Source organism: Podarcis tiliguerta, assembly GCF_965153285.1.
Source record: "Podarcis tiliguerta genome assembly, chromosome: 12".
In the NCBI taxonomy this organism is placed as follows: domain Eukaryota; kingdom Metazoa; phylum Chordata; class Lepidosauria; order Squamata; family Lacertidae; genus Podarcis; species Podarcis tiliguerta.
The window spans coordinates 59,367,482-59,379,577 of NC_139545.1; the positions used below are offsets into that span (position 1 = coordinate 59,367,482).

The following is a 12,096-nucleotide window of genomic DNA, read 5'->3' on the forward strand; positions in this document are numbered from 1 at the left end:
CGCCCCCCCCCCAGCCCTTATATGCGCCGCTCTCACGGCAGGGCAGCCCCACCGCTCGGAAGTGGGGCGCTTCTGTGGCACGTGGGGATGGAGGCAGCGTCAGACTGCGAACCCGAGGCGCCCCGCGGAGATGGGACGCCCCCTCCTAAAAAAAAAAAAAAAAATAGCCAGAGACATTCCCCGCTCAGTTGCTGAGGAGAGCGGGTTTGCACCCCACCCGAGGCAGCTTAGACCTGCGGGCCATGCGCTCAACAGTCCTTGGGGAGCTTTTGCTCGCGAGGAGAACAGCGGGAGAAGGGGCGATGGAGGATGGCGCATGGCCACCAACGCTGGGAGTAGCCAACTAGGGAGCAGAGAAACCGCGGGCAGCGTGGGGGCAGATCTTCTTTCGGAATAATGGCTGCCAAGTGCTGGGGCAGCGCAGTCGGGAGAGATCAACACCCTCCAGATCAGGGGCCAGCAACCTTTTTCAGCTGGTGCGGTCCACCTCCCTCAGACCTTGTGGGGGGCCGGACTATATTTTGAAGGGGGGAAATGAACGAATTCCTTTGCCCCACAAATCACCCAGAGATGCAATTTAAATAAAAGGACACATTCTACTCATGGAAAAACACGCTGATTCCCGGACCGTCTGTGGGCCGGATTGAGAAGGCGATTGGGCCGCATCCGGCCCCGGGCCGTAGGTTGCCTATCCCTGCTCCAGAGCATAGGTTCACATGGGGCAAAGAGAGACCTGCATTACCAGGGGTGGGACCCGATCCCTCATAGTCCCTTCCAACTCTACAATTCTGAACCTGATTTTAAGGTAGCAGCCCATCTAGGAAAAGGAAAACTCTGATCTTAAACCTCTGCTGCCTTGCGGGATATCTTCAGGGGAAGAGACGGCTAACAAATCCGAAGGCTAACAAATCCAGGGTGGAGTCCTTAAGGTGGTTGGATAGTGTCTTGCCCGCCTCCTTCCAGCAACTCCTGCAGCCCAGCTGGTGCCAAACGTCTCTCTGCTTTCCTTTTGACCCATCAGCCAGGCCAAGAGGCGGGTCTTGTAGTCTGGGCAACCCCCCCCCCCATGCGCACAGCCCAGGCTTGCACCCCATGGGGAGCCCACTTCAGTGCTGATAACTCAGCCGTTTGACTTCACCCGTCCCCCACGCGCAATGCCAATCATTACTCTAAGTCCCCCCCCATGAAGGACTGAGCTGTTGCTGTTGCTCCGTCCCTCTCCCCCCCCCCCCAACCCCCAACCAGGAGGAGAGACCCAGGTGACACAGGCAGGGCAATTGCAGCAGCAAGGAAACATTTAATTGGTTTTCTCGTTTTTTGTAAAAATTGGGTCAGTGGGTCTTCTTTTCCGTCCCCCCACCAGCCAGCAAGCACAGCAGCCTCCCTCCTTGTGCCCCCCCCCGGTCAGGTGCTGTTGGCCTGCTCCTGCTCAAAGAGCGCCATGGCCAGGTGGGACCGGGAGCCGAGTCCTTGCAGGTTGCTGAGGACGCAGCGGTGGTAGAGCTCCTCGCTCAGCCGGGGGTTGCAGCCCCGCAAGACATACTTCTGCGCCAGCCCCGGCTCCGCCGCCCGGAAGACGTGCAGCTCCGAGTAGCGCAGGAAGACGTCAAAGGCCTCCAGGCCCTCCAGAGCCTCCTCGCGGTCCAGCACGTCGGACGCCAGCCTTGCGCGGGCCGCCATGTAGTCCGCGTTGTAGAAGCAGGCCTCTGAGAAGGCCTGCCGGTCAAAGCGCCCATCGCGAGGGAAGTCGGAGGCGGCCGAAGCGCCCCCGCCGGCCGCCTGCTCGCCCCCACGGAAGGCCAGCGCCGGGTTGAACTCCTGGAAGTGGACGGGGAAGAAGACCTGCCAGCTGCTGATGGCGTTCATGCGGCAGCGGTTGAGGACCTCGGCCGTGACCTCCGTCCAGACGCTGGCCAGGAAGAAGAGGGTGTCCACGGGGTGCTTCTTGGAGACGATGTCCATCAGCTTGACCTGGGAGGGGACCTCTGTCTTGACGCTGATCCAGGGAATCTTGACGTCCGAGTAGCGCCTCTCCAGCTCGGCCACCATGGCCTTGGCCCCGGCAAAGACGTCCACCTGCCCCACGCGCTGGGCGTCGTAGGGGTCGTAGACGAAGAGCAGGGTCAGGCGGGAGTTGTCCCTGGCGTCCAGGGCGTTGGTGGCAAAGGCGTCCAGGAAGCCCCCCAGGAAGTCCAGCTCCGGCACGGTGAGGGGCAGCACCAGCTGCAGGCGGGTGGCCTCCGTGACGTAGGGCATGGGGATGATCTCCACCTGGCTGAGCGGGCGCAGGAGCTGGACGCGCTTGGAGAGGAGGTGGCTGTGGCCCTTCTGCGTCACGGCTTCCAGCAGCAGCTCCAGCTGGTACTCCATCCCCCGCGTGGGGTCAAAGCGGCGGTAGCCGTTGAGCAGCCGGCGCTTGCGGAAGCGCAGCTGCGGCTGGTAGCGCCGGTTCAGCTGCTCCAGCGCCGCCTGCAGGATGTCGCCCACGTCCGCCTTGCTGGCCCCCTGCAGCTCGCACTTGGGGGCCCCGTCGGGGCAGGAGAAGAGGTGCTGCTCCGTGAAGTAGTCCCAGCCAATCACCTCAAAGCGGGACTTGGGGGAAAAGGGGGCGCTGACCCCCACGGGCCACGACAGCTCGGCCTCCCCCGACGGCATCAGCGCTGTCAGGTTGCGGATCTGAGCCTGCCGGGGAGAGAGGAGGAGAACCCCCGTTAAGACGTCCCCCGACCTTCTCCCTTGCCGCACTGAAGGAATGGGTTTCCCAAACCCAAAACTGACTGTGCAGGCAGTTTGAAATGGGCACCAAAATCCCTATTTTTCCTTAGCTAAAATCCATTAATTTGAGCTCTGAGTCAATGTATATACAAAAACCGGGCTGCATAAACAAGTGCTCAGAGCCCTCTCCTTTATCAGTTTGTGATGGCAAGGATGACCTTGGCTGTTCCAGTGGAGTAGGGATGACATGTCTAGGTCTTATCTTATGTCCTGACGCACAGACCTAGTCCAGGAACAGCGCCAGAGTGTGTTCTTGGAGTTGGTGACCTCTTGCTCCAAGATAAGAGTAGGAACAGGAATACCCTTTTATGGTCAGAAGTACAGTAAGGAATATCCTTTTATGGTTAAGAATACCGGAGCAGGAACATCTGTGATGTCAACCTGCATGTATAGGCTGATGTGGTTGGATTCCTGGGGAAGGGGGGGAGAGGGTGCCTGGAGGAGATATATACTGCATGAAATCTCTCATTTCTTTGGACTTGCTGTGGACTGACCTCGCAAGTGCCTTTCTGCTGTTCCGGAGAGCAGAAATAAAAAACTCTTTCTCTGAACCAACCCTCGGTGTCATTTGACTTCCTTGCTCCTGTCCGGGAGCAACGCAGACCCAATCGGTGAACTCCAATAAGGCTACAGCACAGCTGGACCACCCCGTGGCAGGGGCTGGAAAAGGGGGTTTCCAAAAAGTATAGCTCAGCCCAAAACAAAGGATGCTGAAGGAATCTACAAGGCCTGGTGTGTCATGGACTGAACCAGTTGGGGTCAGAGGGAGAAGAAGGTGTGGGAAGCTGAAGAGGGGACAGGGCTTAGTGAGCAGGGGGAGTCTGTGGCAGAGGGCAGTACAGAATCAGAGGCAGAAGCTGAGGTGGGAGAGGAGGGAGGCCAAGAGGCAGAGAGGAGTCTGGCTGGGGAAGCAGCACAGGGTGTCTCCTCGTCCTCCTGCTGCAACACACTCCCTTCCCACCTTGTCTCCCAGAACCAGAAGAGGGCTGAAAAGGGCAGAGCAGCAGTAGGCTGAACACAGGCACAGTCTCTAGTTGCTTGGATAAAGCCCTGGAGAGAAGGAGAGTTATAGATGGCTGTGGGAAGGCAGGGACTTCAGTCTTGGTAACTGATATAAATTATTGTGACTTCTATGCTTTGGATCAGATTATTACGTGTATGATCTTTGCTGTTTCTTCAGCTTGTAAACTGCCTTGTGCATAGTAATATCCAAAGGCAGCATACAAATTAAAAGTGAATTGAAATGAAATTCATGGGGGCAGGACCTACGGGGGATGAACCGCTGGGCTCATGAGGCCTGAAGCTCATGGTGTTCTTGCTAAGAAAGCGTTAACTCCTTCTCTGAGTATTGCCACTACTGCTGGCTGGCTCTTTGCAGCTAGACCCACCCGGTGGTCTCCAGCCCACCAGGCCCAACATGGGATGACTCTCCTTCACTGGAGATTCCCATGCAGAGGTTGGGGGGCCACCTGCCAGGGGTTTTGGAGCTGTGGCTCCTGGCCCTGCAGGGGGTTGGACTGGATGACCTTGTGGTCCTGTCCAACGCTGCAGTTCTGTAATAGTAGTAATAGTAATTTATTATTTGTACCCCGCCTATCTGGCCAGGTTTCCCCAGCCACTCTGGGTGGCTTCCAACAAAGAATTAAAAATACATTAAAATGTCACACATTAAAAACTTCCCTGAAGAGGGCTGCCTTAAGATGTCTTCTAAAAGTCAGATAGTTGTTTATCTCCTTGACATCTAATGGGAAGGCGTTCCACAGGGTGGGTGCCACCACCAAGAAGGCCCTCTGCCTGGTTCCCTGTAGCTTAGCTTCTCGCAATGAGGGAACCGGCAGAAGGCCCTCTGCACTGGACCTCAGTGTCCGGGCAGAACGATGGGGGTAGAGATGCTTCTTCAGGTCTACTGGGCCTTTGAGGCCGTTTAGGGCCTTAAAGGTCAACACCAACACTTTGAATTGTGCTCGGAAACGTACTGGGAGCCAATGTAGGTCTTTCAGGACAAATGTAATGTGGTCTCGGCGGCCGCTCCCAGTCACCAGTCTGGCTGCCACATTCTGGATTAGTTGTTGTTTCCAGGTTACCTTCAAACGTAGCCCCATATAGAGCGCATGGCAGGAGTCCAAGTACTGTGATTCTATTACCGCAATACATTTCAGGGTGGGGGGTGGGGGAGGGAAGTTGCCAAATGGTCTCAGCCAGTTCATGTTCTGCTCCCAGGGGGTGCGTCTGAGGCACCTGGGCTGGATTGCAAAGCCCAGAAACCCCCGCAAGGCTCTCCTCAGTCAGGAGGGCAACTAATGCCTCTCCCTGCAAGTGCGCTGGATGAGAGAGAAGAGCCAGCAGGTCTTTCCTGGGCGGCAGCAGGCCAGGCCAGACAGTTCCTCTCCCCTGAGCCCTTTTGCAGAAGGGGTAGCAGGGAACTGGCCCAAACTAGCCAGCAAAGCCTTGTCTGCAGGCAGTCTAAGAAAGAAGCCAAGTTGCAGGAACTCCAGGCTCTCATCCGCCAATCCCACACTCCCAGCCTGGGCCCAGCAGCTGCTGCAGGCACCCCAAATCACCTTCATGCACCCCACCCCCAACTGTCAGCCCCCGGAAGCCTCCAGCTGCCCATACTGGGAGATCCTCAGCTGAAGAAGGTGGAGCTTGATGGGTCTGATCCTGCCAGGCAGCTTTGTAGTCTGAACCAAACAAAAACAACAACAACAGACTTTCCGCTACACCAGATGCTGTGTAGAGAGAACAGTGTGCAAAAGGGTGACTTTGCGTCCCCCTCCAGGGACACCCTGAGAATCAGGGAGGCTTGGAGCCCCGGGTGTCACCCTGTTTGCTTCTTTGGAAGTGACCCTGCCTTAGAAATCCCAGGATGCCGGGGTCTCCTCCCTGCCTTGCCGGAAGGTGACCCACAGCTGTTCCCCACCCTCCCTGCCTGAGACCAGCTCCCAGCGGCCTCCATCCTCTCCACCCCCAGCAATGAGAGAGACTGTGGGGGGTGTTGGGGGGTCTCTCCCCTCTTTACCTGCAGCTCCTCTATCTCTTGGTAGGTCTGCTCCAGCTTGATCCGGCTGAACCTCTTATGCAGGCGGTACATGAGGGTGGGCTCCGTGACGGGGTGCACGGCAATCGCCCCCCAAAAGTCTTCTCCCTCCTCCTTCTCTGGGTCCGCATTCTTGGCCAGTTCATAGGACAGGTAATTCTGACCCTAAGAGAGGGAGGGAGGAAATGAGGGTCTCCTGGTCCTTCTCTGCAGAAGTATTTGCACCAAAGACTTACTATCAGCTGCCTCTTTTTCCACCCCAAAAGCAGATGTGCCACAGATGTTTAATCCTCATCACAACCACCCTGCGAAGCGGGTTAAGCTGAGAACACGTGACCCACAGTCTACTAGCCTGTGCTCTCACTGAATGGGAATTCGAACTCGCCTCCTGGCCCCAATCTCCCGACATGCTCCCTGCAGCCACAGGGCAGGCAGAGCCGGACGAAGGCAATGACCAGCCGGCTCCCTTCGCTCTTCCGCACAAATCCTTCCCTGCTTTTCTCTCTCCCCGACTTCAACGTCTCAGAATGTGGAGGGTTGCCTTGGGACTGGTGTTGTCCCCTAAGCCCAAGCAAGCCACTACGATGGGCTGTATGGCAAGTGCAGGCCTCTTTGAAGCAGACCAGGAAGCAGGCAAGGCCGGCCTTAACCAACCCCTGTCTCCCAAGACCCCCAAACGCCTCCCCAGATATCGAAAAAATCCAGAGAGACAGAAGTAGCAAGTCAGAGGCTGAGCGAGCCCCACAGCATTCGCTCAGGTGACCCACTGGGAGGGACTCCAAAGCGTAAAGAGGGCACTGGCTTCCCTGGAGCAGCTCTGGCTCTGTGGGACTCCTGCCTGCCTGGCCTCATCTCCTAGCCTCTTCACCCTGTGGGACTCATGCCTGGCTTCATCTCCCAGCCTCGGCCCTGTGGGAGTCCTGCCTGCCTAGCCTCAACTCCTAGCCTCTTGGCCCCATGGGACTCTTGCCTCTGGACCTGTGGGACTCCTGCCTGCCTGCCTGCCTGCCTGCCTGCCTGCCTGCCTTGCTCCATCTCCTAGCCTCTTGGCCCCATGGGACTCTTGCCTCTGGACCTGTAGGACTCCTGCCTGCCTGGCCTCTTCTCCTAGCCTCTTGGCCCTGTGGGACTCCCGACTGCCTGCCTCCCTCCATGCCCCCATCTCCCAGCCCTTTGGCCTTGTGGGACTCCTGCCTGCCTGCCTCCCTCCCTCCATCTCCCAGCCCCTTGGCCCTGTGGGACTCCTGCCTGCCTCCCTCCCTCCATCTCCCAGCCCCTTGGCCCTGTGGCACTCCTGCCTGCCTGCCTGCCTTGCTCCATCTCCCAGCCCCTTGGCCCTGTGGGATTCCTGCCTGCCTCCCTCCCTCCATCTCCCAGCCCCTTGGCCCTGTGGGACTCTTGTCTCTAGCCCCGTGGAACTCCCGCCTGCCCACCTGGTGCTGGGAGGTGCAGCTGGTGCCCAGGAAGTCTGCGAGGCAGCGGCCCAGCCACTCGTCGGGCCGCAGGCTGAGGATCTCGTTGCGGCAGCTGTCCAGGTGGGGGTGCAGCTTGAGGAGGAGGCTGCGGGAGAGCAGGTAGCCGAAGCCGCCGTGGCAATAGCGCGCCTGCTCGTCCCCGCCAATGAACTCCTCCGCCCGGCCCAGGTAGACGTCCTGGTGGATGCTCAGGTGGGCCACCAGCGCCTTGAGCCGCTCCGGCTGGACGTAGGTGTCATCCTGCATGACGAAGAACCAGTCGAAGTCGCCCCCAAAGTGCTGGTGGACGTAGCGCACCGTCTCGTACATGAGCCACACGGGCCGCTCGTCCCCGTGCGACACCAGCGCCAGGCCGTGGGGCACCTTGGCCCCCCGCAGCCCCGTGAAGTAGAGGAGGTGGGGGAAGTGGTGGGCGGCTGTCTTGTTGACGGCCACGGCCAGGGTGCCCAGGGTGGCCTTGGAGGTCAGCACGGCCACAAAGAGCCGCTCGCGGAAGCCCAGCTCCGTCTGGATGTAGCGCGTCCTGTGAAAGGAGGAGGAGAGCTTTTTGTCTCAAGGGGAAAGCGACAGGAATAAAAAGGCGCTTGAAACTGTGATACGATGCAATGCAACATACAGATATGGTGAGGGCTGGAGTCAGGGGCAGGTCAGCAAGAAAGGAGGCAAATCTCCAGTGCCAGGGAAGGTAGTAACAACAACAACAACAATAACAACAACAAATCATTTACTCACTGCCCATCTGACGGGGCAGCTTCCAGAAAATTATAAAAGCATCACACATTAAAAACTTCCCTGTAAAGAGTTAACTCTTTATTCAAGGAAACAAAATGCAGTGGTACCTTGGTTCTCAAACAGCTGACGAACAAATTGGCTCACGAATTCTGCAAACCTAGAAGTCAGTCTTCTAGTTTTCGAACATTTTTTGGAAGCTGAACGTCTGATGCAGCTGTCGGCTATTCTGATTACATTTGAGAACCAAGGTACCACCGTAGACTCAGCCTAGTGGTCTCAGCAACCCTCCCCGTTAGGTGTTGCCCCGATGGAGCAGTTGCCAGGACTTAGGGGCCCTGTTCCCTCCCCCCACCATGGCTGCTCCCCTCCTGGATGTTTCCCAAGCAGCCTCCAGCTGTGCCTGGGTACCTCTAACCTCTGTCTGGCTCTCCTCAGTATCCTGCGCGTTCTTGGACACCAGGGAGGAGCAGAGCTTGTCATTGCGGGACGGGGAGACTCCTTTCAGTGCTGGAAACTCAAGATATATAAGCTAGGCACTTAAACCAGGGTTCCAGTCGCCCAAACAGAATGCCTAGTTGCCATTTTTGGGCAAGGAGACTCTAAAGCCTTCTTTTTCAAAGGACGGACTGACTGCGTCTCAGTTAAACATCTGGCTAGTTCAGAGGACCACCCTGAGCTCGGTTAGGAGCTTTGAGAACTTAAAGAAGGAAAGCCCCATCGATATGGGCCTGGAGAGCGCTGAATGGGCCTCTGGCTGAGGCACTGCTCCTTCCCCGCTGGCCACCAATGGGGCCAGAGACCTCTCTGGGTGCAGCTGGGAGCCTGAGCTACTGCAACTCGGGGGAAGACTTACAACGCTGCTCCTGGGCACTTGCACATCACAGGTTCATTGGGGTACAGACAAAAAGAGGGAAAACTCCTTGTGAGCTTGAACGCTCCTCCCTCCCCACAGACCTGCACCACAGCAGCAGCCGCCCCTGGATCAGGGTGCATGGGGCACTCGGGCCGTTCTCCCGGGGGAAGGGCACCACCAGCTCACTGTTTAGGGAAGCTTTTGATGTTTGATGTATTACGGTGTTTTAATATTTTGTTGGAAGCCACCCAGAGTGGCTGGGGAAGCCCAACCAGATGGGCAGGGTATAAATAATGAATTATTATTATTATTATTACTGCAGCTGAGCCATGCTCTCCCTGCCTCCAGCAGCAGCAGCCAAGCGGGGTTCTCCCCAGCGCACAGGAAGCACACCAAAGGAAAGCCCTGACCGAAGGTTTTGAAATCATGCATGGCGTGGAGAAAGTAGAAAAGGAAAAGTTTCCCTCCTTAGTCTCATGACGCTAGAACTCATGGGAATCCCATGAAGCAGAATGTTGGTCAGACTCAGGGCAGAGAAAAAGAAGTATTTATTCACACAGCACAGAGTTAAACTGCGGAACTCCCAGCCACAGGAGGCAGGGCTGGCCACCAGTCTGGGTGGCTTTAAAAGGAGGAATTCATGGAAGAGGAGGAGAGGGCCATGAAGGGCTCTTAGCCAGGATGATTATGCTGCGCCTCCCGTGGGAGGGAGCAGGTGGTCTTGTGTTCAAATCCTGCTTGCAGGCTTCCCATAATGGGCATCTGACTGAACCCTGTGGATGCTGGACTAAAGGGACCAGGCAGGAAGCCTCTTCTTCTGGAACCTCCAGGTACAGAGGCAGTCTATCTAGATTCCTAGTTCTCTTCTGAGAGTCTTTGCTTCCCCCAAAGCCAGAGGGCTTTGACCTCGCCCCTGTGATCCACGCGACAGTCACCTCCAGACTGGATTATTATAACTCGCTCTACGTGGGGCTGCCCTTGAGACTGACCCAGAAACTCCAGCGGGTGCAGAATGCCGAAGTGAGGCTCCTTACGGGGCTTTTACTGCAAGATCACATTCACCTGGTACTATACCAGCTGCACTGGCTCCCGGTGGAGTACAGGTTCAGGTTTAAGGTGCTGGTTTTAACCTTTAAAGCCCTTCACGGCCTAGGACCCTCGTACCTACGGGACAGCCTCTCCTGGTATGCCCCACAGAGAAACCTACGGTCTGCAAATAAAAACATCTTGGAGGTTGGCCTCAACCAGAGCCAGGGCTTTTTCGGCCGTGGCCCCATCTGGTGGAACGCTCTGTCCCAAGAGACCAGGGCCCTGAGGGACTTGATATCTTTCCGCAGGGCCTGCCAGACAGAGCTGTTCCACCAGGCCTTTGGCCAAGGCACAGCCTGACCCCTCCTTCGGTAATCCTCACAGAACTCTACCCCAATGGTTGCCATTAATTTGATTTTGAAAATGAATTGATTTTAGAATGCTGTGTTACTTTTATTGTTGTTAGCCACTCTGAGCCCGGCTTCGGCTGGGGAGGGTGGGACATAAATAAAATTTGATTATTATTAAACAGGCAGCCCTGTTTAGGGAAGCTTTGAATGTTTACTAGGTTATTGTATTTTAGCGTTTTGTTGGAAGCCGCCCAGAGTGGCTGGGGAAACCCAGCCAGATGAGCGGGGTATAAATAATAAATTATTGTTATAATATTATTATTATTAGGGACTGTTGGCAAAAGCCTTGCTAACCTCTGCCACGACAGTGCTCCTCCTCCCCAAAGCCCCTGGAACCCAGCTCTGGGGAGGGGGAGAAGGCTGGCCCCCTCCAGCATAACCGCCTTACCTGAGCACCTTCTTGTAGGGCTTGCTGGGGTCCCTGTAGTAAGGCACGATGCGCGGCTTGAACTCCTCCTGCGACTCCTCGCCCTCCTTCCTGCCCGGCCCTGCTCCTCCTCCGGCCCCCGGCAGCCCCTCTCCGTCGGGCTGGCGCCCATGGCCCAGCGCGGCTCCGCCGGCGGCGCCGGCGCAAGAGTCTCCGGCGTCGCCCTGGATCCACGAGACGCGCAGCAGGCTCAGGCTGCAGCCCAGCGACAGACCCAGCAGCAGCGGCAGCGCCGGGCGCAGCACCGCCAGCACCGTGGCCACGCGCATGGCCGGCGGCGGGCGCCCGGACGGGGCAGCCGGGGCTCCGCGACCATGGAGCGGCGAGCCGAGGGGCAGCGGGGCGCCTTGCCGGACGCGCCGTCCAGGGCCGGGGCCAAGCGCAGACCTGGGAGCGGAGAGGAAGGAAGGAAGGAAAGGGGTCACCACGGAAGGAAAGGGGTCACCCGCCCCCACGAAGTGCCCCCAGGAGGAGGGCAAGGGGACCACCCCGACCGCGCCGTCTAAGGCCGGGGGGCTAAGCGCAAACCTGGGAGCGGGGAGGGAGGGAGGAAGGAGGTCACCATGGCGCGCCTGGGCAGCACGGAAGACAGCGGCACCCACCCCACAAGGCGCCCCCCGAAAGGGGGCGAGGAGACGGTGCGCCCGCCCGCGCCGTCTGAAGCAAGGGCTTCGGGCAGAGCTGGGAGGGAGGTCAGGGAGGATGGGCGCCTGGACAGCAAGGAAGACAGCAGCACCCGCCCCCACGAAGAGCCCCCAGGAGGAGGGCAAGGGGGCCACCCCGGCCGCGCAGTCTAAGGCCGGGGCTAAGCGCAGAACTGGGAGGGAGGAAAGAGAACGGGACGGATGGGCGCCGGGGCAGCATCACCCCCGCCAGGACGCGCCCTCTGGGGGGGGCACGAAGGGGCCATCGGGGGTCCCTTAGCAGGAGGGGCAGGCGCCAAGGAGCCGGCCGCGTGCGCCCGGTGGGGCAGAGGCCGGAGCGGGGCTGGCCGGCTGCTCTCCGCGGCTGCCCCGACGGGGCGGGCTGCCCCTTCCCCTCGGATGGAGGCGGCTTCCCCCTGGCTCCTGCCCGGCTCCCGGGGCTCACCTTCCGCCCCCGTCCTCCTCGCGCCCTTCCGCAGCTCGGCCCCGACACGTGTCTGGCGTTCACACGCTTCCCCCGTCCCCGCCAGGCGGCCTCCCGCGCTTCCTCCCGCTGCTCTTCTTCCGCCCCAGCAGCGCCTCCCTCCGGGGAAGAGGGCGGACTCCATTTCCCAAGGTGCCCCTTCCCGCGCGGGGCATGCCGGGCGCCGCAGTCCGCCCGGACTCGCCTTCCCGGCCTGCCCCGGGGCCCGGCGGGCGCTGACGTCTCGGGCG

General features: G+C 58.8%; 2 protein-coding genes across 3 annotated transcripts in view; one reads left to right on the plus strand and one right to left on the minus strand.

Annotated features, from left to right (window-relative positions):
* LOC310660898 (uncharacterized protein) overlaps window positions 1–12,096 on the plus strand; it is a 561,482-nt gene that overhangs the window by 152,006 nt on the left and 397,380 nt on the right. The window lies entirely within an intron of this gene.
* On the minus strand, window positions 1,278–11,990 carry CHPF2 (chondroitin polymerizing factor 2). 2 transcript variants are annotated; one of them, XM_083405673.1, is made up of 5 exons: window positions 11,828–11,990; window positions 10,700–11,125; window positions 7,246–7,810; window positions 5,795–5,977; window positions 1,278–2,682 (listed from the first exon to the last, which is right to left on the minus strand). In XM_083405673.1, the coding sequence occupies exons 2-5, from the start codon at window positions 11,005–11,007 to the stop codon at window positions 1,405–1,407; spliced, it is 2,334 nt and encodes a 777-aa protein (XP_083261799.1). In that variant the 5' UTR covers window positions 11,008–11,125; window positions 11,828–11,990; the 3' UTR covers window positions 1,278–1,404. The 2 variants fall into 2 exon arrangements, with proteins under 2 accessions (XP_083261799.1, XP_083261800.1); XM_083405674.1 differs by having other exon boundaries at window positions 11,852–11,943.